The following is a 27,177-nucleotide window of genomic DNA, read 5'->3' on the forward strand; positions in this document are numbered from 1 at the left end:
TGACCTGTATCACCTATGAAAGGCTGGCACGGGGCACTGTATTGACGGGTATCACCTATGAAAGGCTGGCACAGGGCACTGTATTGACGTGTATCACCTATGAAAGGCTGGCACAGGGCACTGTATTGACGTGTATCACCTATGAAAGGCTGGCACAGGGCACTGGATTGACGTGTATCACCTATGAAAGGCTGGCACAGGGCACTGTATTGACATGTATCCCCTATGAAAGGCTGGCACAGGGCACTGTAGTGACGTGTATCACCTATGAAAGGCTGGCACAGGGCACTGTATTGACGTGTATCACCTATGAAAGGCTGGCACAGGGCACTGTATTGACGTGTTTTCCCTATGAAAGGCTGGCACAGGGCACTGTATTGACGTGTATCACCTATGAAAGGCTGGCACAGGGCACTGTATTGACGTGTATCACCTATGAAAGGCTGGCACAGGGCACTGTATTGACGTGTATCACCTATGAAAGGCTGGCACAGGGCACTGTATTGACGTGTATCACCTATGAAAGGCTGGCACAGGGCACTGTATTGACGTGTATCACCTATGAAAGGCTGGCACAGGGCACTGTATTGACGTGTATCACCTATGAAAGGCTGGCACAGGGCACTGTATTGATGTGTATCACCTATGAAAGGCTGGCACAGGGTGTATCACCTATGAAAGGCTGGCACAGGGCACTGTATTGACGTGTATCACCTATGAAAGGCTGGCACAGGGCACCGTATGCCCTTGTTTTACCCGCGTAGGTCTGGCACGTGGCCCTGTGTGCCCCTGTCTCATATGAACGGGCAGGGCCTGTGCCATCGACTAAGGTGAGATGAGAAGCCCTGGGCATGTTAAGAGTCTCAGATATTAACCTGGGCCCCTGGGGGCCCATAAGACACACGTGATACCGCATAGGCAGAGGGCCCCAGGAATATTCAGCTACAACCTGCTAGGGTGGGGGCCCCTCACCCTCTGGGACGCCAGGGTGGGGCCCCTCACCCTCAGTGACGCCAGGGTGGGGGCCCTCACCCCTCACCCTCAGGGCCGCCAGGGTGGGGCCCCTCACCCCTCACCCTCTGTGACGCCAGGGTGGGGCACCTCACCCCTCATCCTCTGTGACGCCAGGGTGGGGCCCCTCACCCCTCACCCCTCACCCTCAGTGATAAACATCTCAGCAATGAGGAAGCGAGGAGACGGAACTTCCCAAGAGCAGCGCTGTCTCAGGGGCCCCGAGGCTTCGAAGCGCCCGAACCGGTCGAGCGGCTTCAAGGGGGGAGGGACCCGTCCGACCAGTCACTGCGAGGCCCTCTGAAGGGGCCTTGAACCCCCCCCCCCCCCCCCCCCCCCCCCGTCTGCAGGCAGAGAGTGAGGGGAGGGGAGTGAGACAGAGCTGCTGCAGCACGAGGCGCCGGGCTGGCATCGAGGCGCTGGACAGGCGTCGAGGCGCTGGGCTGGCATCGAGGCGCCGGGCTGACTTCCAGGTACAGGGTTTACTGCACAGGGGGTGTGGGAAGGGAGGGGTGTCGTGTGCGTGTGTGTGTAGGGGGGGGGGTGAGGGGAGGGGGGTCAAGGGGTGGGGTGTTGGGGGGTCGATGAGAGAAGTCCCCCTTAGCTCCTGCAGACAGAGGCGCTGGGCTGGCTTCGAGGCACGGGGTTTACTGTTGACCAGGCCCGGCTCTAGCAGGTGGGCCCGGTGGGTTAGACCCCGCCCACCTAAACATGACCTTTGACCCCTCAGTCGGTACAAACCGTGTGATATTCTTTACTTTGTCAGGGTTTGCGTTGCCACGGTTGCAACAGACAAATGCCCCATTTATTGCAGTTTTAAGAGTGTGAAAGGCGCAAGACACCAAACAGAACTATGAATAAAACCAGTGGATTCATTTATGATCGGACTGCTCTGTCTGTATTTACTTTATTTACTGGTCAAGAATCGTTGCAGCTCTAGAAGACTTTTAAAAGCGTTTCTATCTCTATTTGTTGTTTGAAGTGTGTACAGATAAGAGTAAAACTCTGGCTTCGGGAGGGCGGGGCCTCAAAGCACTGCCGGTGCCGGTGGACACTGGGCAGGGGCTGACCCGGCCAGGGGTCATTAAGGAGCCTTAGGACACCTTTGAAAGGGCACTGTTTTCCTGAATATTGTTTTCAGTGTGCCCTGGACGGGGGGTGCTGGCTTTAGGTGACTGTCTCTAGTTTTGTCCCAGGTCAGGCATTAAAAGAAATCAAGTCTGCAGAAAATGGCTCCCGGGCCCCGGTTCAGGTCTGAGGTGAGCTGCCGTCGGGCGGGGGGTGGACAGGCCAATGATGCAGCAGGTGCAGTGGCACCAGGGCCCGGAGCGTCCTTCTGAACCTCTGTTATGTCTCCGTCCGTGTGGGGTTCTGGGAGTGCTTGTGTGTTTGACTCTGTGTATGAGGCGCGCAGTGGGGTCCTGTAGGATGGGGCAGACATTGAACTATCCCGATACCCACCGTGCGCGCCCATTGGACGAGGAGCCAGAACCACACAGGCATGGCCATTATCTAAGAATAAATGTGTAAAGACAATGCTTGCTCGAGGGTGTGTGCCTGTCTGTTCCCTGTGAATGACAATGCCTGCTCGAGGGTGTGTGCCTGTCTGTTCTCTGTGAATGACAATGCCTGCTCGAGTGTGCGTGCCTGTCTGTTCTCGGTGGAATGACAATGCCTGCTCGAGAGGGTGTGCCTGTCTGTTCCCTGTGAATGACAATGCCTGCTCGAGGGTGTGTGCCTGTCTGTTCTCTGTGAATGACAATGCCTGCTCGAGTGTGCGTGCCTGTCTGTTCTCGGTGGAATGACAATGCCTGCTCGAGTGTGCGTGCCTGTCTACTCCCTGTGAATGACAATGCCTGCTCGAGTGTGCGTGCCTGTCTACTCCCTGTGAATGACAATGCCTGCTCGAGTGTGCGTGCCTGTCTACTCCCAGTGAATGACAATGCCTACTCGGAGGTGTTTGCCTGTCTCCTCTCTGGGGAATGACAATGCCTGCTCGAGGGTGTGTGCCTGTCTGCTCTCTGTGGAATAACAATTCCTGCTCATGTCTGTGTGCCTGTCTACTCCCTGTGAATGACAATGCCTGCTCGAGGGTGTGTGCCTGTCTGTTCTCGGTGGAATGACAATGCCTGCTCGAGGGTGTGTGTCTGTCTACTACATGTGAATGACAATGCCTGCTCAAGGGTGTGTGCCTGTCTGTTCTCTGTGAATGACAATGCCTGCTCAAGGGTGTGTGCCTGTCTGTTCCCTGTGAATGACAATGCCTGCTCGAGGGGGTGTGCCTGTCTGTTCCCTGTGAATGACAATGCCTGCTCGAGGGTGTGTGCCTGTCTGTTCTCTGTGAATGACAATGCCTGCTCGAGTGTGCGTGCCTGTCTGTTCTCGGTGGAATGACAATGCCTGCTCGAGGGTGTGTGCCTGTCTGCTCTCTGTGGAATGACAATGCTTGCTCGAGAGTGTGTGCCTGTCTGTTCTCTGGGGAATTACAATGCCTTCTCGGGGGTGTGTGCTTGTCTGTTCTCTATGGAATTACAATGCCTGCTCGAGGGTGTGTACCTGTCTCCTCTCTGGGGAATGACAATGCCTGCTCGAGGGTGTGTGCCTGTCTGCTCTCTGTGGAATAACAATTCCTGCTCATGTCTGTGTACCTGTCTACTCCCTGTGAATGACAATGCCTGCTCGAGGGTGTGTGCCTGTCTGTTCTCGGTGGAATGACAATGCCTGCTCGAGGGTGTGTGCCTGTCTGTTCTCTGTGGAATGACAATGCCTGCTCGAGGGTGCGTGCCTGTCTGTTCTCGGTGGAATGACAATGCCTGCTCGATGGTGTGTGCCTGTCTGCTCTCTGTGGAATAACAATGCTTGCTCAAGGGTGTGTGCCTGTCTGTTCCCTGTGAATGACAATGCCTGCTCGAGGGTGTGTGCCTGTCTGCTCTCTGTGGAATTACAATGCCTGCTCGAGGGTGTGTGTCTGTCTGTTCTCTGTGAATGACAATGCCTGCTCGAGGGGGTGTGCCTGTCTACTCCCTGTGAATGACAATGCCTGCTCGAGGGTGTGTGCCTGTCTACTCCCTGTGAATGACAATGCCTGCTCGAGGGTGTGTGCCTGTCTACTCCCTGTGAATGACAATGCCTGCTCGAGGGTGTGTGCCTGTCTACCCCCTGTGAATGACAATGCCTGCTCGAGGGTGTGTGCCTGTCTGCTCTCTGTGGAATAACAATGCCTGATCGAGGGTGTGTGCCTGTCTGTTCCCTGTGAATGACAATGCCTGCTCGAGGGTGTGTGCCTGTCTGTTCTCTGTGGAATGACAATGCCTGCTTGAGTGTGCATGCCTGTCTGTTCTCGGTGGAATGACAATGCCTGCTCGAGGGTGTGTGTCTGTCTGTTCTCTGTGAATGACAATGCCTGCTCGACTGTGTGTGCCTGTCTACTCCCTGTGAATGACAATGCCTGCTCGAGGGTGTGTGCCTGTCTGCTCTCTGTGGAATTACAATGCCTGCTCCAGAGTGTGCCTGTCTACTCCATGTGAATGACAATGCCTGCTCGAGGGTGTGTGCCTGTCTGCTCTCTGTGGAATAACAATTCCTGCTCAAGTCTGTGTGCCTGTCTACTCCCTGTGAATGACAATGCGTGCTCGAGGGTGTGTGCCTGTCTGCTCTCTGTGGAATAACAATGCTTGCTCAAGGGTGTGTGCCTGTCTGTTCCCTGTGAATGACAATGCCTGCTCGAGGGTGTGTGCCTGTCTGCTCTCTGTGGAATTACAATGCCTGCTCGAGGGTGTGTGTCTGTCTGTTCTCTGTGAATGACAATGCCTGCTCGAGGGTGTGTGCCTGTCTACTCCCTGTGAATGACAATGCCTGCTCGAGGGTGTGTGCCTGTCTACTCCCTGTGAATGACAATGCCTGCTCGAGGGTGTGTGCCTGTCTTCTCCCTGTGAATGACAATGCCTGCTCGAGGGTGTGTGCCTGTCTACCCCCTGTGAATGACAATGCCTGCTCGAGGGTGTGTGCCTGTCTGCTCTCTGTGAATGACTGTGCCTGCTCGAGGGTGTGTGCCTGTCTGTCCTCGGTGGAATGACAATGCCTGCTCGAGTGTGCGTGTCTGTCTGTTCTCGGTGGAATGACAATGCCTGCTCGATGGTGTGTGCCTGTCTGCTCTCTGTAGATTTACAATGCCTGCTCGAGGGTGTGTGTCTGTCTGTTCTCTGTGAATGACAATGCCTGCTCGACTGTGTGTGCCTGTCTACTCCCTCTGAATGACAATGCCTGCTCGAGGGTGTGTGCCTGTCTGCTCTCTGTGGAATTACAATGCCTGCTCAAGAGTGTGTGCCTGTCTACTTCCTGTGAATGACAATGCCTGCTCGAGAGTGTGTGCCTGTCTGCTCTCTGTGGAATAACAATGCCTGCTCAAGGGTGTGTGCCTGTCTGTTCACTGTGAATGACAATGCCTGCTCGAGGGGGTGTGCCTGTCTGTTCTCTGTGAATGACAATGCCTGCTGGAGTATGTTTGCCTGTCTGTTCTCTGTGAATGACAATGCCTGTCTGTTCTCTGTGGAATGACAATGCCTGCTCGAGGGTGTGTGCCTGTCTGTTCCCTGTGAATGACAATGCCTGCTCGAGGGTGTGTGCCTGTCTACTCCCTGTGGAATGACAATGCCTGCTCGAGGGTGTGTGCCTGTCTGTTTCCTGTGAATGACAATGCCTGCTCGGGCACAACCCGAGTGCGGAGAGCACAGCCCGAGTGCGGAGAGCACGACCCGAGTGCAGAGAGCATGGCCCGAGTGCAGAGAGCACGGCCCGAGTGTGGGGAGCACGGCCCGATTGCGGAGAGCATGGCCCGCACTGGAGAGCACGGCCCGAGTGCGGAGAGCACGGCCCGAGTGCGGAGAGCACGGCCCGAGTGCGGAGAGCAAGGCCAGAGAACGGAGAGCATGGCCCGGACCGGAGAGCATGGCCCGAGTGCGGAGAGCATGGCCCGGACCGGAGATCACTGCCCGAGTGCGGAGAGCATGGCCCGGACCGGAGATCACTGCCCGAGTGCGGAGAGCATGGCCCGGACTGGAGAGTACAGCCCGAATGTGGACGTAAAGATGCGACTCGTAAATTATCTCTGTGAATACCAAAAGTCATAAAGTTAGACTTTTGTTTCAGATTGCCTTTGTGAATCGGGCCCCCTGACTCCAAATTAAACAGTAAAAATGACATTTATTTCAGTAGAAATCATTTATTAGTAATTGTCTGTCCCAGGGCGCTAAAATTGGAATGTAAACAAGCTCCACTCTATACTCGAAGCAGGACGGATAGGAAGATTTGAGTGATGTCCTGCATCACCCAATATGATGCTTCCCGTGCCCGCATTTTCAAATTATGAAGTGAAAATTGGCACATCCCTAAGGCTCCTACTCTGCCGGTCGGCGCTGTACCAGGCAAACTCTGAATAGTTTGTGGAAGGGGTGTGACCCTCAAGAACTCGTGATACTAATTATATGAAAGGCACAAGTTCACTCAATACTAGAGCTGTTAGATCCCAACAAAACCTGATGAGTTTTATGTACGGGAAACTGCAGTGTACGTCATTTGGGAAGTAATAAGATCAGGGAATTCTAATTCTGTCATAAACTGCAACAATAATTTTACTGCATGTGAGTTAGGTTGTATCTTCAGAAAATTTATGCAGGAAGCAGTAAACGTCCACTTAAAACTCAAATCCAAGACCATTTAAGGGCGATAAAGCATCGTGATGAGAGATATCTAGAGGCAATGCATATTTTGACTGTTCTTTCTGAAAGCTCCAGGAGTTGGTTTCTGCCTTAGAGCAGATCAAACACAATGAAAGAGGAGGTAAGAGGTAAACTTTACTGAGACAAGCTGAGGCGAAATGGATCCGCAGACTCAGAACTGTGGCCATGGGCCTCAATGCAGGTGAAGAAACACAGCAATTCTTATAACCTTCTTCCCCCGGGGAGATCAGTTGCAGAGGTTAGAAAAGTAACACAAACACAGGCGGACACATTCAGTGTCCGGATCCTTTTAGTGGTCCATTTCAGCTGGAACCCCTTGCCAAACTGGTGGAGTCATATGGTGTTGCAATAGTCTCCTATGCAGACGATACACAACTGGTGATCAACCTGTCCCGTGATCCAGTTGTGGATGCTGAGAATTTCTCGGCCTGCTTGGTGGCACTTGACGGCTCGATGAAGCAGAACTATCTCCGCCTTAATGGTAATAAGACGGAAGTTCTTATCGTAGGTCCCTGTCCTTCCATCTGGACCTCTGCCTGGTGGCCCATGGAACTGGGCTCGGTCCCGGCCCCGGTAGACACAGTTAAGAACCTTGGCTTTCTTCTTGACTCTAATCTAGCCTACAACAATCATGTTGGTAAGGTTGCCGGGAAATGCTATGGCCTCTTGAAGGTCCTGAGGAAAATCCTGGACCTATTGCCCCCCAGCTCCAGAAAAACCATGGTACACGCCTTGGTCACCTCCCATTTAGACTATGGGAACCCTCCTATGGGGACTCAGCAAAAAAGGCCTAACACAGTTACAACGCGTCCAGAACGCAGCTGCCAGGCTGGTCCTCAACCTCCCTAGGAGAGCCTCTGGGAAACATGCATTACGCTCCCTTCACTGGCTCCCAATAAAGGAACGAATCAAATTTAAAACTATGTGCATCACCCACCGTATAGCTCACAAAAAAGCACCTCCATATCTTCAGGACCTGCTTCCAGTCTATCGCCCCTCACGTCCTTTGAGGTCGATGGGCAGCATGCTATTAGTGGCGCCTCGGATACATGGAGGACGTTCCTTTAGACACCATGCCAGCAAAGACTGGAATGACCTACCCATCGAACTGAGGATGGAGCCGTCTGAAACCAGGTTCAGACAGAGGCTGAAAACCCATCTCTTCCCCAAGACAATTACAGCATAGTCTGCCCCTGTCCCTAGTGCGCTTCCTCTGTGAGCTAAGCTGAAGAGATGTTGGTGGGATTGTCAGCGCGGGGACGCACTGTTCTCTGTGCAACCAAGCGCTTAACAAATGTCATTAACTAACTAACTAATTAACTAACTGCAGTATAGTTTATATTGTGTCAAATGTTTGTGTTATTCTGTGTAATTGCTCCTTCCCTATATGTGTTAATCAGTCAGAGATAACTTAGCCTTCGCGTATTGATGATACTTGTGCACATGAATCAGATAGGGAGCACATGTTTTCTAAAACTATTCGCAACACAAAGTCTTCTCAATTTGTTGTCCTCTGAATCTCATAGCGATGATTCAGGGCATTTGAGCTTTATTGAAATATCAGATTTACGGCCTGTCAGTATTAAAAATGTATATATGTGGTAGATAGGCGATCAATTTAGAAGAATAAATGGAAATATGAAATCATAGATTGGCTCGGGCCTTTAACGCTGGAGTGGGCCTTTAATGACCGGTAGATCCTGCCACGGCGGATTCTAAGGCTATCGAAAGCATGGCCTTATGATATTTGCACGATTGCAAGCCATTTATTCTATATCGATATTTAGACTCCCGCCTGTGGTGCTTGGTACCAGTATCCTTTCTATGATGATGGGAGGCAGGCTGTCTGTCTTTTTTAACGTTTCATTTTTTCTTTGGAAAAGTTCAAGGGCTTCTTCTTTATTATGCACAGGAGCACATCTCGAGCAGCCAGGTGCGTGTAAGATGCGTGCTCTGTGTGGCAGGTTGGGGGGACAGTATGGTTTGTTGTTGAGCGCGGGGTACTGTTTTGAAACATTGCTCTGTATGTGCAATATTGTACACTGTGTTTTTTTGGGAGCACCTGATTTTCGTGATCTTAATATCTGCTCATTTGAGAGCGAGTTGCTCCAAATGTTACATTGGTTTTCGGGATATTTGGTTTATTGTATGAACGATGGAAGAAACAGTTTTTGATGGAATTCGAGTGCATGTCTTCTGTGGTTCTAATGAATGAACATTTCATAAGGATCTAAAGGACACGTTTAGTGTTGTGACTACGAAAGGGAATCACATCTAGTCAGGCATTCGGCCCGGATTGTGGTGTCATGAGTATCTTCTATTCCATTTGTTTTCGGACCGTAAAGATCAATCCCTGGAGGATCACAAGCGACAACAGACATTCGTAAATGGAATTGGATTAAGGTATTACCCTTTCTAATAAATTGGTTATTATACGGAAGTTTGGATATATTTAGCTTTTTGATCTGGAATAGGTGTAGGGGTGAGTTTAGAATGAGACAGAAATGAATTAATAAATGATTTCTTCTGAAATAAATTACATTTTTATTGTTTAATTAGCTGTCATTATTTTTAATGTACCTGGTTTGACATATTAAAAATCTTTCATGGCTCATGGGTTGGTAGCAGGTGAAGGTAACTTTAGTTGACCATTTGATAACGTCTAACCATGTTGATGATATCACGTCGCTGTCAGTAATATTTTATTCTGTAAATCTGCAATGGGGATCAGAAATGTAAACTGCTGTCCATGTCTTGGGATGTTTTCAATGCAGTGTCATGTGTTTACACAATCATTGAACCTTATCAAAAGTGATCTGTCAGGTCTGGTTTGTGAGATGTTTTTGTTTTCATGGTGGTTTTAATTGTAAATATTATGTATATTTTGTAGCCCTGCAGAAGCCCCAAAAGGGACGAAACACGTACAATCAAAAGTGTATTTTTCAGAAAACCATCATAGTGTGATATTGTATGCTTGCCTCCTAAAAGGAATGTGCAGCCTTGGCACCAGTGTGCCACGTCTTTGCAGTGGGGCCGTCTAGTTGGCAGTATTCCTAGCCTAAACTTGAGGTATAATGTATGCTTCTGTTCTGGATATAAAAAAATCCAGAAATACTTTGTCTGTGTGTATCTAATTGCCACAATAGTTGTCAGTGGGGGGTCGCCGTGTTGCTCTCAGCAATGCCTGTGAGTGCCAGCTTGCCCTCCTGCCGGTGGCACGGCTCCTCTGTTCATTTGACCCGGGTCCTACCAGAGCTAGCCCAGACCTAGCTCGCTAAGCGCTTTGCTTACAGATTCCCCTCAAGTACACCCTTTAGTACAAACAATACATAGTACTTCCATGGCAGATTGCAGGTACACACTTGCCAGATGATTCCTGTGTAATCGAATCCAATATCAGAAATGTCTTAGGGCAGCGATATCTAATATGGGGTTTTAATCCAGTTCCACGTGCCAAGGGATCCCCGGGTCTCGTTTTAAGAGTGTACACAAAACATTGTTTTCCACTATTTGCAGACGCTTACCTCTGTGCTACACAGACACATACATGCACACACAGACTCACCCATAAACAGGTACACAACCATGCACACACATGCGTGCACACACACACATGCACGTCACCACACACGCACACATATAGTCGTATTCATTGCTATCTGGCACTCTCAAGTACAAAGTTACCCTGAATTCACAAGTTCTTCATTGTTGTCTACAGTGCAGCGCCTCAATCTGTCCAGTATAGCGCGACACGCATGAATAAATAAGGGACCACACACAAAAAAGAAAGGTTCTAAGGTACATACCCTCTTGTATTGTAAATAGAGCCATAAAGAAAAAAAAAAAGGTCCAAGAAGAATAAAACGGATTCCAGTTTCTATTTTACATGCAGTTACAGAGATCCTTCGCCCTACTGTGAAGGGTAGACAGCAGCCTAGAGAAAAAGACACACAGGTATTACTAGGTCCAGGTGGAGTCTGAGTTTATATTTGCATAAAAGAGAAATCCCCACTTAAACCATGTTTTATTGTTGTAGGCCACCTCCAGTCCCTGTCCTGAGGAGAACCCCTGAGTACTGCGAGGGTTCGAAACGCGTTGACTCTACGCTGGAATATGAATCACAATGGGTGTCGCAGAAATGCAGTTTAAATAATCCTCTCCTGCAAATTAGACCCTGATACAAAACAGTTTCCAGTGTAGTGGACAGGCAGGCCTTTATAAACTATTGAATGGCCGCTTGTTTGTGTATCTATACTACTATTATAAAGGAAGAACTTTGAACCTTTGAGGCGGGTAAACTCGGGAACCACAGCGCCATTCCACACACCTGATACATCGTTGTAATCGTCAGGGTATGCAGATGGACATAGGCTTTATAAACTTAATAAATATACGTTATTTCAAAAATTTACCAAAAAAAAAGCAGTCCCTTGGAAGAAGCGCCATCCGCTACGTGCATGCTGACGTTAGGGGTGCAGGGAGGAGTGGCGTACAGGAGCGCGAAGAGGACAGGTGGACATGAGCTCGGGGAGGAGCGGCAGACAGGCGGGGAGGAGCGGTGAGGAGTGGCGGACAGGCGGTGAGGAGTGGCGGACAGGCGGTGAGGAGCGGTGGACAGGCGGTGAGGACCGGGCGGACAAGCGATGAGGAGCTGCGGACAGGCGGTGAGGAGTGGCGGACAGGCGGGGAGGAGCGGTGAGCGGCGGATGAGGTAGGTTATTTATTTAGGAGCAGTGAGCGGCGGCAAAATACAAAAGCAAACGTTACATTAAATGAAGCAAAAATGACAATCGTGAGCCAACAAAATACAAGAGGAAGCAAACGGTGCATTACAAAAGTGAGCCAAACGGCGCATTACAGGAGGAAAAAGTGACGTGTGCAGGTTACAAAAGCGTACAAAGTAAACATAGAGGTATAATACTGCATTACAGGAGGAAAAAGTGCCGTGTGCAGGTTACAAAAGCGTACAAAGTAAACATAGAGGTATAATACTGCAATATATGGAGGAAGGCTCCGGGGGGCTCAGCTCGTCATGAGCACAGAGCCACCGTGCAGTGTCACAAGCACTGTGGTGCCGCACGTGGACCCCCTCCTTCCCGCACCGCGGGGGAATTAGCCCGCTGCAAAGGGGTTAAATACAAAATCGTACTGGGCTAATAGTGAGGCTTCACCTGAATGTCGGCTATAGTGAATGGGGAATAACCACTATTGCTTGAGCAAGGAGGGAGTGGGACTCAGGGAACCGCCTAAAGACACACGCGGGTCCTGACCTCAGGGGAGTGTGGGCGTTGTTTGTGAATATCGTATTTCCCTATGTGTTAGTAGCAGTAAAATAAAATACTACTTTTTTTCATAAAAGCAAGTGTTTGGCCGGACAATCATGTATTGCTGCTGTGCGTTTTTTTATAAAGGCAACCGCAGCCGCAACGGCCCTCCAGTGCCGCCGGCCGCGGCTCAGTTTAAAAGTGCAAAGCCGCTCTGCACTCCACTCCGTCTCCTTCTGACCTGCTTTGGTAACAGCTGCTGTTACCAAGGCAGGTCAGAAGGAGTGGTGTGCAGCGCGGCTTTGCACACAACACAAACGCAGGACTTCGTTTTTGGCAATTTAATTGAAAGCTCTGTAGGCAGGCAGGCGGCTGCGGTGCTTTCAATTAAATTGCCAAGAACGAAGTCCCGCGTTTGTGTCTCCTCAAACTCCTCGACCGTTGTTGCACACGTCTCTCCCCCATTACAGTCTCAGACAGAGTCCAGGGCCGTCAATCTTTTAGCGTGCGAGTGCTACCAATGACGGCCCTGTACAGTGATATTTTGGCCAGCCCTCGCGATGAATGTAGCAGTGACGTGTTACGTGCTTCACCGCTATGCTCTTGCAGATGATTCTAGTGCCGGAAAGGACAGCCAACCCCCAGAAGTGTCTATTGCGGAATTCGCGGACTTGTCTGGCAAGCAGTGGGGTAAGCATGCCCGTGGTGTTTCATGTTTGTGTTTTTACTGCTGTGTTGTGCCTAGTTACTAAATTATATCAAACTAGTCGCACTGAATAGAGAGTGGGGGCATTCTAAGTTTCAGCCGTAATCACTGGCCAAGACTCTTTAAATATTAAATAATAGTTCATTACCGCCATATATTACAAAGGTTTATGTAAAGCACATGAAGAATATTATGTCACTGGTTGTATCCTTGGTGCCTCACTATTTCTGCCATGCAGTGTCTCAAATACTTATATATTTGACTAAAATAGTTGAGCTTTGCCAATTTTTGGGATCTGAAATCAATGTATTATGTAGAATTTAAAAACCAAATTAAACGTCTCCCAGTTTATTTGTTCAGGGGAGCTGACATAGGATAGACAGTAGAACTGAAATAAACAAGAATTTGCAATGCAATAGGTCTCGCAATCGTAGAGTTTGAGCCATTGGCATTGTAAATGGCAATGCCTTTTGTTTATTTGTTGGTTTTTAAAAACGAAAATAAGACATTGTAAATTACAATGGCAATAAGTTAAACTCTCGCAAATGCGAGACCTATTGCATTGCAAATGCTTGATATTCAATGACGAGGTATGAGAGACACTAGTGGCCTGTCTGCGCCCTTGCTATTCATTGAAGAGTTTTGAGGGACAGGGGTGGCCTGTGAGCGTGTTTGTTATTCAATGAAGAGGTATGAGATATGTGGGCGGCCTGTCTGCACCCGTGTTATTGAATAAAGAGGCGTGAGATACACCTATGGCCTGTCTGCACCCTTGTTATTCAATGAAGAGGTGTGAGATATGTGGGTGGCCTGTCTGCACCCGTGTTATTGAATAAAGAGGTGTGAGATACATCTATGGCCTGTCTGCACCCTTGTTATTCAATGAAGAGGTGTGAGATATGTGGGTGGCCTGTCTGCACCCGTGTTATTGAATAAAGAGGTGTGAGATACATCTATGGCCTGTCTGCACCCTTGTTATTCAATGAAGAGGTGTGAGATATGTGGGTGGCCTGTCTGCACCCGTGTTATTGAATAAAGAGGTGTGAGATACACCTATGGCCTGTCTGCACCCTTGTTATTCAATGAAGAGGTTCAATATACACATATTGGCAAGGTGAAGCTGACTGACCCCTTTGTGCTGCGCTTAGTTCTAAGGGCACACAGTGAGTCATTCCCTGTGAATAATTAATTTGCATTTTTTGAAAGATAAAGAATCACAGGCTTCGACACTGTTAAGTTGGTTGTGGGTCCCCAGAGCACATCACGTTTGTGCAGGTCCCCACTGCTTTAATGGGGGGACCATGATGTATGGTCATTTAATGTCAGCTGTAGATGATGGATCCCTGAACAGCGTCATGTATGTGCATGTTTGCATTGTGCTGAGGGGATTACCAGGTAATTGTTCCCAGAGCTCTCCGATGGATGTCACATGCGGTTTTTCTGAGTCCACAGACAGATCATGCAGTCTGTGTGTTCTCTTTTGTACTGCCAGTCACCTGTGTATTGAGCTGTGTAGCCTTTGACCGTGTCATGTATGTGCATGTTTGCATTGTGCTGAGGGGTAATTGTTCCCACAGCTCTCTGATGGATGTCACATGAGGTTTTTCTGAGTCCACAGACAGATCATGCAGTCTGTGTGTTCTCTTTTGTACTGCCAGTCACCTGTGTATTGAGCTGTGTAGCCTTGGACCGTGTCATGTATGTGCATGTAACTTGCATGATCGAGGCAACTATTAGCGGCAATACTACGCGTCCCTCGGACATCTTTCAAGTGCTCGCCGCCAAGGGGCGGCAATCTGAGGGATATCCCCGGGCGCCACAAGCTTTAGCTACGCCTCTGCGTGAGCCTGTGTTGACATACCAGTATTAACCCCCACCCCCTCGCCAAGAAGTCTTGGACGGCTTCACCCAGCTACTACTGAGAATCAAGTGCTGAAGCCGTCTGTGTCCAAGCAGCACATCAGAAGGAAAGGGCCTCAGCCCCCACGGCTGGCCCAGTCATGGCTGCTTGCCCCCTGACCCTCTGACCTGGCGGCATTCTCCTTCCTGTGGGCAGGACGGCTTCCCAGAGGACTTCTAGACTTTAGAATGCTCCAGACCTACATGATAAGGAATGTATATAGGAAGGTCTGAGTAACTGCTCTATGTTTACATTCAAGACATTTGGAAAGTGCATGTTCTGCTGTCACTGTGGCCTCAAAGCACTAACAGAGCAGGCACCTTCCATCCTCATTACGCATGCTCTTCCAGATAAGGTAGCCATGGCTGCCGAGTGTCACCCGGAAGGGGCCCCGGGCTCTGGCTGCAGGACCGTCAGTGATGTGTTTCTCCAAGGGTTGAGTTCTTAGAAATGAGGCAGTCCTGAACACCCATCAGAAGCATGGTGTGTGTGTGTGCCTATCCCTCTTGCAAATCAAATCGCTTCTTTAAAAGATTATTCCTTCAGCCGCACCCTCCACTTTTTGGGGAAATCCTGAGTTTTCGTTTAACAAGCAATTGAACTGTATAGGTTGATTAAACTTAACCAATTATACTGAGGTATTAGGTTCCCTGTGACACAAGACATCTAGGAGCCTAAACATACCGGCCCAGCTGTAGTCTGAGACAAATGATGCTCCTACACATCACAGCCTTCATAAGGACCCTTATTTTAATCCCCCCCCACACCTGTTGCCTTTATTAGATCCACAACTCACAGGTGTCCCACGTGGCCTCTTCATCTTCATCAAGTACTTTATAACTGGCTCGCAGCGCTTTGCATGCTGGAAACTACGGGGGCATCCATATGGGTGGGCCTGCTGCAGGGGCCTCCTCATCCGTCATATGTGACCCTCGACTGCTTGGCACCTTTACACATTCGAACCCCAACATGTGCTGTCCTTGGCACACATGACCCCGGCACCGTCTGAAGCCTCCACTGCTGTGCCATTTGTTAAGGTGCATAGAAGCCAAAACAGACAATGGTGTGAGATGAAGGGTTCATTAACTGGACAGACACTCATCCACAGAGCTCATCTACACCTGCTGAGGTTGTAAGGAGTGTCTTCTGACATGGAGGTGCTGGTTCCACACCAACTCCCCATTGCAAAGCATTGGACTGGGAGTGTTTCGGAGAGCGTGAGCATAAGCCTGTTCTCTCTGTGGCAAAAGGAAGGTCAACCTGCCCAGCTGGCGAGTGGTTCCATGGTGTGCATACTTGCAGCGCTCAATTTGTGCCGGTGCTTTCATGTGCTCAGCATTGGCACTTTATTCTCAACACCGGCTCTAATGAAAGTCTACCACATGGTGGTGCTATCAATTTATGAGCTGAGCGGACAAACTGTTTGTAATAATTCAATATATATTAAAAATGAATAAGTCCTGCCACCAAAGCATTCTTATAGCTTTGGGTGGCCAGGTGCACTAAGAATGGTCCCACTTGTAGACGTGTGATGGTTATTCCTCATGTTGGTGCTGCCTTTGGCAGCGCTGGCCAGGGCAATGAGTGGTGCAAGCTTAAGGGGTTCCAGAGATAGGCACTTACACGTTTTTGTTTTACAGTGCGTGACTCCATCCGGCCGGTGCTAGTTTTCATTTGCCTACGGGGATGTCCAAACGATCCCTAGTGGTAACGCCAAACAAGCTAACCAACCCCTATCCTACAGCCGACGGAGGAAAGGCCCCGAAATCAAGGGAATACATATTCATTCAAACGTACGTCTGGACCGAGGCTGTATCCAAACCCTCAGCATTTTTTTTTAATTATTCTTTTTTATGAAATATGTAGTTTTGCGACCTTTGCACATAGCTCTGTGAGCTCACAGAACGTCATAACTAGACCTCATCAAGTAGCAGCACCTCATTTATGTGTACGTTGTCGTGTCTTGGACATAGAGCACTAAGACCCTGCACAGGAGTAAGGGGAGGGGGCAGGAAACCGGACAAGGGAAAGTTTACAGAGAACTTAACGTACAAAGGCCAAACAATTAAAGGAGACATACATGTGCTAAAGGGTGACATTCCGGCACCATGCCTACTGAGCAATGTCACGGCACAGGTAATAGGGCTCCTCAAAATGACATACCACATGTCAGAGAAGAAAAGCATCCTGCGAAAGTATCCCGAAGTGCAACGGCAGGGTTAGGGAAGCAGAAAGGATGACAGATAACATTGCACATCAATGAAGCAGTAAAACCAGTGGCTCAACACCATAGGCGGGTACCGATACATCTGCAACCACAAGTAGAAGAAGAAATTGAAGCTTTGTTAAGTCAGGACATCATAGAGCCAGCAGAGGGACCAACGCTATGGGTGTCGCCAATAATGGCAGTGCCCAAGAAGAACACATCGAAGATTCGCATCTGTGTCGACATGAGGATACCGAACACAGCAATTGAACGTGAAAGACACCCGGGACCACACCTCGACGACATGATCAGCTGCCTGCAGGGACACGACGATTCTCAAACCTGGACCTGTGCAAGGGATATCATCAGCTAGAACTTGACCCTCAGTCCAGGTGCATCACAACATTTTCCACACACTTGGGTCTCTTCCGATACAAGCGTTTGAGTTTTGGAATCTCATTGGCGGCTGAAATATTCCAAGAGGCAATAAGGCAGGTAATAAGGCCGGTAAAAAATAGTCTGAACTACTACAGTGACGACATTCTGGTGTTCAGCAAATCAGATGAGGAGCATGACAAGACACTGCGTAATGTATGCTCACAGCTAGAACAAGCAGGGCTGATGCGAAATGAGGACAAGTGCAAAATTGGGCGAGACAAATTGGTGTTCTTTGGACACATTTTCTCCAAAAAAGGGATGCGACCAGATAGCAGCAAAGTGGACACGTTATAAAAAGCAAAACATCCAAATGATGTTGCAGAAGTAAGGTCATTCCTTAATGTAAGGTCATTCCATAAGATTCTGGTCGACCGTGTCGAGAAGATGGGCATTTGCCAAACAGCTAAGGAACTTCTGGCCACTTTCCTCTCTGAGAGAACTCAAGCAGTCACTCTAGGGCCTTACCAATCTGCCAAGCTGTCGCTGCCATGTGGGGTACCTCAAGGCTCATCCCTCAGTCCGACACTATTTAACATCTATGTGTCGGACCTTGCCAATATCATCAAGGCACATGGGATGGGCCTCACCTCATATGCGGATGACACGCAATTGGTCATGGCCATAAGGGGAGATGGACCAGAAGCGGCCAAACGTCTACAGAGAGGAATGACGGAGATGGGAGATTGGATGAATACCAATTGTTTAAAACTTAATTCAGAAAAGACTGAAGTAGTAATATTTGGCCCTCTTTCCCCGAGCTGGTCAGCTGAATGGTGGCCAGCCAGTTTTGGAGCCATTCCCAAACCTGTCTCCAAGGTGAGAAATTTGGGTGTCATCTTTGACGATGGCCTCAATTTCATGGACCATGCAAATAAAGTGGCGTCTACAGCCCACTATAAACTCCGCATGATTAAAAAAATCAGTCCTTATCTTCCAGTGGCGGCTATTAAGACCTTAGTTAGCTCCCTGGTCTTATCGTCACTGGATTACTGCAACGGTCTATTTCTGAACACACAAGTCAGAGTCCTAAGAAAATTACAATCAGTGCAAAATGCCGCAGCCCGCCTGGTTTTTGGAATTCCCAAATATGTTTCCACTTCAGATGCTATCACGCGACTTTACTGGCTGACGATCCAGAATCGGATCAAATTTAAATCATTATGCATTGTCTATAAGACACTTAATGGACAAGGCCCACATTCATTGAGAGAGCAACTGAGACCATACCAGCCTTCTCGTCAACTGAGGTCCTCTAATAGCAATCTATAAGTGATTCCTCGCGTGAAAACAGTCTCCTGGGGCGACCGTCGCTTTACAGTTGCCGCACCAAAATTGTGGAACACCCTTCCGCTGGACATCAGAACCTGTCCAACGCTGCTTCAATTTCGTAGGAGACTCAAAACATGGCTGTTTACTCAATAATCTAATAAGGATTAATCGTAGAGAACTGATTCCCATCTAGAACATTGCAAACACCTAGCGCCAAGACGCCTACGGGTACACGATGCGCTTTACAAATAACAATAAATAAATAAAAATAAATAAATAAATAAATTCCTCTGGCTTGCCAGCTACTGTACAAGATATATGAAAGACTTTGCCACGGTCAGCACACCACTGAGAGAACTGACCAAACAAGGCCAGGCCTTCAAATGGACAGAAGACTGCACCAAAGAATTTGAAGAATTCGAAGAGCGGTGACAGCAGTAGACCACCTGGCGTACTTTGATCCACTGCTATGCACGGAATTGACGGTGGACGCCAGCCCTGTGGGGTTGGGAGCAATACTGGCACAACAAAGGCCAGGACAAGACTCACCAAGGTGCATAGTAGTTTACGGCAGCAAGGGCCTACCTGACATTGAGAGGGCATACTCTCAGCCGGAAGAAGAGAGTCTGGCAGTAGTGTGGACACGTGAACACTATCACATGTTCATATATGGAAAACCATTCACCATCACAACTGATCCCCAGGCACTGGTAACGATCTATGGAAACCCCAATGCGAAAATACCGCCCGAATAGAGAAGTGTGGAATAAGACTCATGGACTACAATTTCAAGATCATACATGAGCCAGGAAAAGAGCACAACCAGCAGACTACATGTCAAGGCACCCTCTACCGCAAGCCCCAGAGGCCCCTTCAATGGCGGAGGAGTACCTGAACTTTGTACTAAAACATAATATTCTGGCCTCAATAAAGATGGAAGAACTGGAACGAGAAACAGAAAAGGATCCAACAATGAAAGCGATCAAAACAGTGACAAGACAACAAAGGTGGAGGCATGTCAACAACGACAGCATCATGGAAAAAGGGGTGATCAAAGAAGAAATGCTGGCATTCAAAAAGATCAATGAAGAACTATCGGAGACCAATAACGGAATTATAATGAGAGGGACAAGAATAGTAAACTTAAGACAGACTTAAGACAGACTTAAGACAGAATCCTAACTTCTGTGAATGCCAAAAATAGTAAGTGAATTCTGTGAATACCAAAATAGTAGTAAGTTTAGGATTGAGTCTAAAGTTCATTCTGTGAATCGGGCCCTGTATGTATAAATGTGGCCCCATCTGCTCCGCAGCGTAGACGTACTGGGGAGGCAATCAACCTATCCCCGTGCATCGGCTCACAGGTAAAATATTTTCTATGTAAATATTTCAACGGTATTAGCCGTAGTCGTGAGGAGAGTGCTGCCCCACGAGGGGAACCTCGTACCTCCCTCCAATCATCATTATCAATAGAGCCCCAGGCTGCCTGTGAAGCCTCCCAAAGGAATTCCAAAGTCGATGCACTATGAGTGACTGAGGTTTGATATATTTTAGATATTTTGTGATCAGCCGGGTCTCCTATGAGGATGAGTTCCACCACGTTTGAGGGGTTTCCTCATCTCTCATATAGCATGCTAACTCTTCTGCCCCAACATTTGAGTGGTTCACCCTGTGTCTTGCACGGCCAGTCCAGTGCTCTGCCCTCACCCTTCCAGTGGTTTTTTTGTGTGTCTCAAACGGACCGTCATGTCTTCTTCTGCAGAGCCCTCCAAGACGTGACTCTGTGTCTAGTACGTTCGATCTACTCCTCTGTCTCAAGCCTTTGAAGGGTCTCGCAGTGTGTTGTATAACCCATCTGTTCCTCTGCCCGCAGCCTTTGAGGGGTCTCCCATTTCAAAGTTCAAAGTTCAAAAATTTGTATAGCGCACTACTCACCCAGAGGGTCTCAAGGAGCTTGTGGGAGGGGGTGCATTATTTATCGAATAGCCAGGTTTTAAGTTCCTTTCTGAAGGAAATGTGGTTCTGTGTGAGGCGGAGGTGAGTGGGGAGAGAGTTCCAGGTCTTGGCTGCCAGGTAGGAGAAGGATCTTCCTCCCATGGTGGATCTGTGGATGCGCGGAACTGTGGCAAGTGCTTGGTTGGAGGATCTTAGTTGGCGGGTGGGTGTGTAGAAGGACAGTCGTGTGTTGAGGCATTCGGGTCCTAGTTTGTAGAGGGCCTTGTGAGCGTGGGTGAGGAGACGGAACGTTATTCTCTTGTTGACGGGAAGCCAGTGGAGGTCTTTCAGGTGGCCGGTAATGTGAGCTTGGCGTGGGATGTCCAATATGAGTCTGACAGATGCGTTTTGGATGCGTTGGAGTTTTTTCTGTAATTTGGCTGTGGTTCCGGCGTAGAGGGTGTTTCCATAGTCCAGTCGGCTAGTGACCAGTGCGTGGGTGACCGTCTTTCTTGTTTCGGTGGGGATTCAACTGAAGATTTGTTTGAGCATGCGGAGTACGTTGAAGCAAGAGGATGAGACGGCTCCTCTCCCGCAGCCTTTGAGGGGTCTCCCAGTGTGTCATATAACCCGTCTGCTCCTCAGCCCCCGGCCTTTGAGCGGTCTCCCAGTGTGTCATATAACCTGTCTGCTCCTCTGCCCCAGCCTTTGAGGGGTTTCCCAGTCCCTCATAGGGCCGTTTCACTCATCTGCTTCAATCCTTTAATGACTTTTCATCACGTCGGGTATGGTCAGTCCATCTCAGGGCATTGGTCTCCAGTGACACCTTTTGGGTTTCAAGGACAGTATGATGCAGCCGCCTTTCTAACCACAGATGTGTTCTCTCTCTTCACAGACAGATGATTCCTCTCCAGAAGTGACGCCGAAGGAGATCAGACGCAAACCTCTGGAACCTCTGGCACAGATGATGGCTGCCATGGGGCGCGGAGTCCTCCTCTTCCTCCTCCTCTGGGGTAGGTCCTTGTTGTGTGGAATGAACTTTATCTGGTTGCTTTTTCAATCTGGACCTCAAGGGTGAAATGAAAGAGCAATTAATTAAACAACAGGGGGTGGTGATGGACAGAGTATCTGAATTAAGCAGAATATTTTCACCCAGTCAAGAGATCAGGGCTTAATCCAACACCGTTTTTTAGCTCACTGCACCATCCCAGCTCAGAACCTGGCTACATGCAAATTAGTCTGTCCCTGGCCCAGTGCATCATGGGAAGAGGGCAAACCAAACTACCAAGCTAATTCTTTCACTGGGAAGGAAACAAGCTTCCGGGGACTGGTTTCTGGCATTTCAGCCGTCTTCGGCCCGGCTTGCTTGAATCCTGATGGTGCAATGAGCAAGGGACTCACATCTGAGTATACCCTTCCACGCTTATGGTGGACAAAATATTTAACAACAAGGGGTGGTGATGGACAGAGTTTCTGAATTAAGCAGAATACTCTCACCCAGTCAAGAGATCAGGGCTTAATCCAACACCGTTTTTTAGCTCACTGCACCATCCATGAAATGAAAGAGCAGCCAGACACACTTAGAGCATTGGAGAGTACGTCACATCCTACTTGACATAATATGACTCCCCAAATCTGTGCAGAACCACATGTCTAAAAAAAACACTTCACACAGTTATATTTCACACACTGCACATGCCAGCCTCGTGCCTGTGCTGGCAGGAAGGTTCCACTGGCATCCCTGTCCTTGGTTCTCATTTGTGGGCCAAAATGTAGACATATCTTCAGAATTATTTGCCCTCCTTTATCTGTCGAGCCAGTCCTGGAGCTCAGTCAGTGAATGCCTGCGCTGTTGTTGGCGGGATGTAACTAGGCTTCGTTGTAAGGATGCGTTTGGGATTTGCAATGTGTGAATCTGGCCAAAGGCAGTGGCGGCCGCACAGGGCCGCATGCAAGGTATATCGTCCACAAGTGATTTGTGAAGTAGCTGATTGTGGATCAATATTGCATTGTCTTGTAGTGTTGTGGCTTCATCTCTTTCATAAGTTGGAGTAATGTTTGGGGAGTCTTGGTGGATACACGGACGATTCCATACAATTCTCTGGCATTTCTTTATTAACCAATTGAGCTCGCTGACTGGCTTGACAAGTCATTCAGTGTAAACAATTCTGAATATCTCTCTTAGTTTTGGAGACTTTTTGGGTCAAAGAGTCCAGCCAAGTGCTTGGGTCTGCTTGACTATCAGTCGTCCTGTGCTGCTGATGCTGTCAGTCTGACTGTCGGTCTCAGCAGAAGGTGGTCTGTCCTGGTGTTGTGCTTTGGACAGTGACCCTCAGCCTGGCTTCATCCCCCGGTGAAGTGACAAATACACGGAGACTTCTTGTCAACTCTAGGCAGGTAGGGTGTCTTCTCTTTTCCTTGAGCGAGGTGCAGCTGCAGTCTCCTTATATTTGGCACTATCTGAGCGGAGTCATTATTGCCAGGCACTCCCTCCACAGGCTCATTATTGTCAGGCACTGTCTCCACCGGCTCATTATTTCCAGGCACTGCCTCCACAGGCTCATTATTTCCAGGCACTGTCTCCACAGGCTCATTATTTCCAGGCACTGTCTCCACAGGCTCATTATTGCCAGGCATTGTCTCCACCGGCTCATTATTTCCAGGCACTGTCTCCACCGGCTCATTATTTCCCGCCAATGTCTTCACAGGCTCATTTTTTCCAGGCACTGTCTCCAAAGGGTCATTATTTCCAGGCACTGTCTCCACAGGCTCATTATTTCCAGGCACTGTCTCTACAGGCTTATTATTACCCCCAGGTCCCTCTGTTCTTCATCCCCTTCATACTGAACAACTGAGATAATCTATCTCACTACAGAAAAAAGAAAAGAAGGAATGCTGGTACAACCCCCCCCCCCTTACTGGGAGTACATAACCCTACTCTCCCCAGCATTCCTCCTGTTCTTTTTTCTGACTTCCGACAGTATGAAGTGTACCAGGAGCTCCTGGGGCTTACCTGTTGCCAGGCTTCGGGTTGCTGCTGGAATCCTGGTCACCCCCTCTGCCGGGCTTGGGGGGAGTCCAGCTGACGCCTCCAGTGGTTCTTGTGGATGTCGGCTGATCTTCTTGCTGTTTGGCTTCGGTTTGGCTGCACCTCCCGGGTTGCCGGGCACGTCGGGCCGCAGTGGTTCCTGAGTTGGTCTCCGTGGAATGCGGCGGCCCCGTGTGGCTGGAGCGCTTCCTTCCAGGACTTGCCTGACTGCGCCCCTGGGGCGCTTCCTTACCGGACTTGCCTGACTGCGCCCCTGGGGCGCTTCCTTCCGGGACTTGCCTGACTGCGCCCCTGCGGCGCTTCCTTCCAAGACTTGCCTGACTTCCTTGGTTTGTGGCAGGAAGTCAGGTGTCTTTACTGTAACGGCTGGTGGCAGTGCTCTGATGTGTTTGCCGGCCCTCGTGTAAGTACCTCATAGCAGTTTTTTGTCTATTTAACTCAGCATGCTTCTTCCTGTGATGTGTGTGCTGTTTTCTGCAGCTGAGTCCGCTATTGAGACATTTTGGCGATGTGGTGGGCTGTTTAGTGCTGCCTGCTTTGGGTCGGTTCACTTCTGTCCCGCCTCCTGTCACTGTTGGGTCGCCTACTGTTGGTCTCCTGGGAGCTCCTGCACGGTGTCGCTCTGGTGGGTTGGTTTGGCTGGGGCCCCCTTACGCCAGTCTTCTTGCTGTGCTTCCTGCTGCGGTCCGAAAGCCCCTGTTCGCCATGGGGAAACATGCCAAGAAGAGTAGGCATGTTGATGTTTCCTCCTCCTCTTCCTCAACTTCTTCTTCTTCACATTCTCCTATTCGTGACAGGCGGCGTACATGGGGTGGCGATGCCCAGATTAAGCGCCTCACTAAGGTGACTGTTAGACCTAGCAACCTTGGCGTGGGTCTCCTTACATCCACTCCATTAGGCCTCCCACGTGCGTGACCCACTCTTCCGGCTCGACGCCCCCAACAGTAGCCCCGTGCGAGGCCCCCCTAAGGTAACCCTAAACCTCTGACTTCACAGATCCCCCATGACCCCGGGGAAATAACAGAACCCCCAGCGTAGCACCCCCGATCCCCCGGATTCATGAAGCAAACTCGTGGAGCAGAACGATAGAATTCCCAGTTTAGAAATCACCCTTTTTCAAAGACCCCTGACTCCTTAGCCACAACGCAGGACTCCGGGCCATGAGAAACCTGGAGGCCAAACGAGCCATGCGAGGCTGTCTCCCCCGCCTGGGGGTAGCGAGCCTCTCCCAAGTGAGGGGGGTGGAGTAGTTTTGATCACACGTCCTGCCTCCTCCGGGGACGGCCCCACTCCCTGCCGGTCGTCTGGGAACCCTGTGGCAAAACTTCAAAGGATCAAGGGGCCAGCTGGCAGGAAGTTCCCACAGTCAGGACTGGGGTACCAGGGAACCCCCTGCGAGATCACAGGACTTCAAAGACGGCAGGCCCTATAACTGGCGGCCCTTTCTGCTACAGGGCAGATTTTCATGTTGGAGCCAGAGAGCCCTGCTGACCTGGTCGCGGCCCGTCCGACCCGGACCTGAAGTACGCTTCACCCCTGACACCCAGAGAGCCCTGCTGACGTTGTTGCGGCTCGACTAAACCGCCAAGCGTGCCTCGTTACTCCCGGATCAAGCCCTGCTGACTTGGTCGCGGCTACACTCACCCCTAAGGACGTCCCACTTTCAACCGCTCGAGCCCTGCTGACCTGGTCGCGACTCGAGCCGGACACCTGGTATGACCGTACCCGCAGCATCACAGTATTACGCGGCTTGAGGGTTGAGACCCATACGCCTGGTATGTCTCGTACCCACAGCACCACAGAATCAACTTGGCTCAAGGAGTGTGAGCCGTACACCTGGTACGTCTCGTACCCGCAGCACTACAGAATCACGCGGCTCGAGGATTGAGAGCCGTACGCCTGATATGTCTCGTACCCGCAGCACCACAGAATCAACTTGGCCCAAGGAGTGCGGGTCGTACACCTGGTACATCCCATACCCTCAGCATCACCGTATCACGCGGCTCGAGGATTGAGAGCCGTACGCCTGATACGTCCCAACGCAGCATCGCAGCCACTTTTTCCGTTCCCCCGAACCGACCCGGACCCTGTACAGCCCGTGCCCGTGGACTCGAGACCTCTTCCTTTTTGGTCTGTAAGAACTGGAAACGCCTCAACGACTCCATTCCATATCAAACTGTCCCTTAGTCACAACGTGCCTAGGGTTGCCTCTACCCCCAACCCTATTGTATGGTGTACCCCTTTACCTTGCGAATCTGATGACCATTATTATATAAAGAACCCCTTGTTTGTATAACCAACTGGTGTGGTGTCCCTCTGTAGTGTGATGAGACCGTACTGTGCACAACCATGAATGCCTAACCCTCTCATCTGAGGGTCAGACTAAAGCGCTCTGCAACGTTCCTGGAGGAGGTGGGCCCTTGTTTGGTCAGAAGTATCTACCTCTACCAGCCAGAGACCTACAAATCCAACAGTGACCTTGTTGGAGATGGGTGGCGCTCCTCGGTCCAAATCCTCTGGTCGGGCCCGTCGTCTTCTACTTCTGCTTCTGAGGATGAGTGGTTGGGGAGTGATGTACTGAAAGGCAAATATGTCGACAAGGAAATGTTGCCGCGAACATGGAATTTTCTGCTAATGATGCCCGAGCACTTCTGGGATTTTGCCAGTTCCAGTGCTCTGCTGCTGTAGATATGCCAGTTCATCTGTGTATCAGGGAGGTGCTTGACTGGCAATGGAAGGATCCGGATTGCATTATGCTTCCTCGTTTCATGGCGAAACTCTATCCTCTTCATGATATGGCCAAGGACTTGCCGGACTCCGTTCCTATTGATTCTTTTGTGGCCAGTCTTGTGGGGCGCACTACTTTGGCTGAGGATGCGGTGGTGCGGGATCCTGTGGACAAAAAGGTGGACGCTTCCCTGCGGAAGGTTTATTCTGGTTCCCATGTGACGCTCCTGGCTGGCATTTAAGGGACTTATGTGGCTCAGTCTCTGCTTTCGGACTTGAAGTCCCTGTATGGGTCTATGGATGATGCCACTGACTGTTCTGGGCTTCTGACTCATGTTGAGCGGCAGGTTGAATTTCTGTCTGATATTTCCTTGGACGTGGTGTGTGCCTCCGCCCTCTCTGGGGGTACTTGTGTGGCTGCTCGTCGTCACTTGGTCCTGAAGGACTGGAAAACGGATTCGGCCCAGAGGTCTTCTGCACTGTGGTTGCTCTTTCACGGTTCCATGTTGTTTGGTGAGGATTTGGAGGGCAAATTGCATTGTCTGTTTAAGGAGAAGAAGCATTTTTCTTCTTTCAAGCAGCCTTCCTCGGTGCCGGCTTCTACAAAGTTTACCCGTGGCAGGGGCCGTTTCCAGTATTGGAAGAGTCGGGACAAGAAGGCGAAGTCCCCTCCTGGGAAGCCTTGTTCCTGACTACCTGGCAGCCGACACCAGATCCTTGGTCGGAGGTCGGCTTCGGTTCTTTCTTCTAGCCTGGATGTCATCCTGTTCACACTTGTGGGTGCTAGACATTGTGTGGTTGGGGTACCTCATAGAGTGTTCAGCTCCTCCTCTGGAATTTTGGGTCCATGCAACTCCCTGTCCGTCTTGTCCGTCTAATAGGTCGGAACTGTGTCTGGGGGTCAAGGCTCTGCTGGACAAGGGGGCGGTGCAGG

General features: G+C 49.9%; 1 protein-coding gene across 1 annotated transcript in view; it reads left to right on the forward strand.

Moving 5' to 3' along the window:
- Nucleotides 1-1,363: 1,363 nt before the first annotated feature.
- LOC147736738 (alpha-tectorin-like) overlaps nucleotides 1,364-27,177 on the forward strand; it is a 457,896-nt gene continuing 432,082 nt past the window's right edge. Inside the window, exons 1-2 of the mRNA XM_086952687.1 lie at nucleotides 1,364-1,484; nucleotides 21,363-21,480. Coding sequence (XP_086808813.1) covers nucleotides 21,432-21,480 — 49 coding nt within the window. The 5' untranslated portion in view covers nucleotides 1,364-1,484; nucleotides 21,363-21,431. The remainder of the gene's footprint in view (nucleotides 1,485-21,362; nucleotides 21,481-27,177) is intronic.

The sequence above is a fragment of the Lissotriton vulgaris genome, chromosome 1_2 (genome assembly GCF_964263255.1).
Source record: "Lissotriton vulgaris chromosome 1_2, aLisVul1.2, whole genome shotgun sequence".
NCBI lineage: Eukaryota > Metazoa > Chordata > Amphibia > Caudata > Salamandridae > Lissotriton > Lissotriton vulgaris.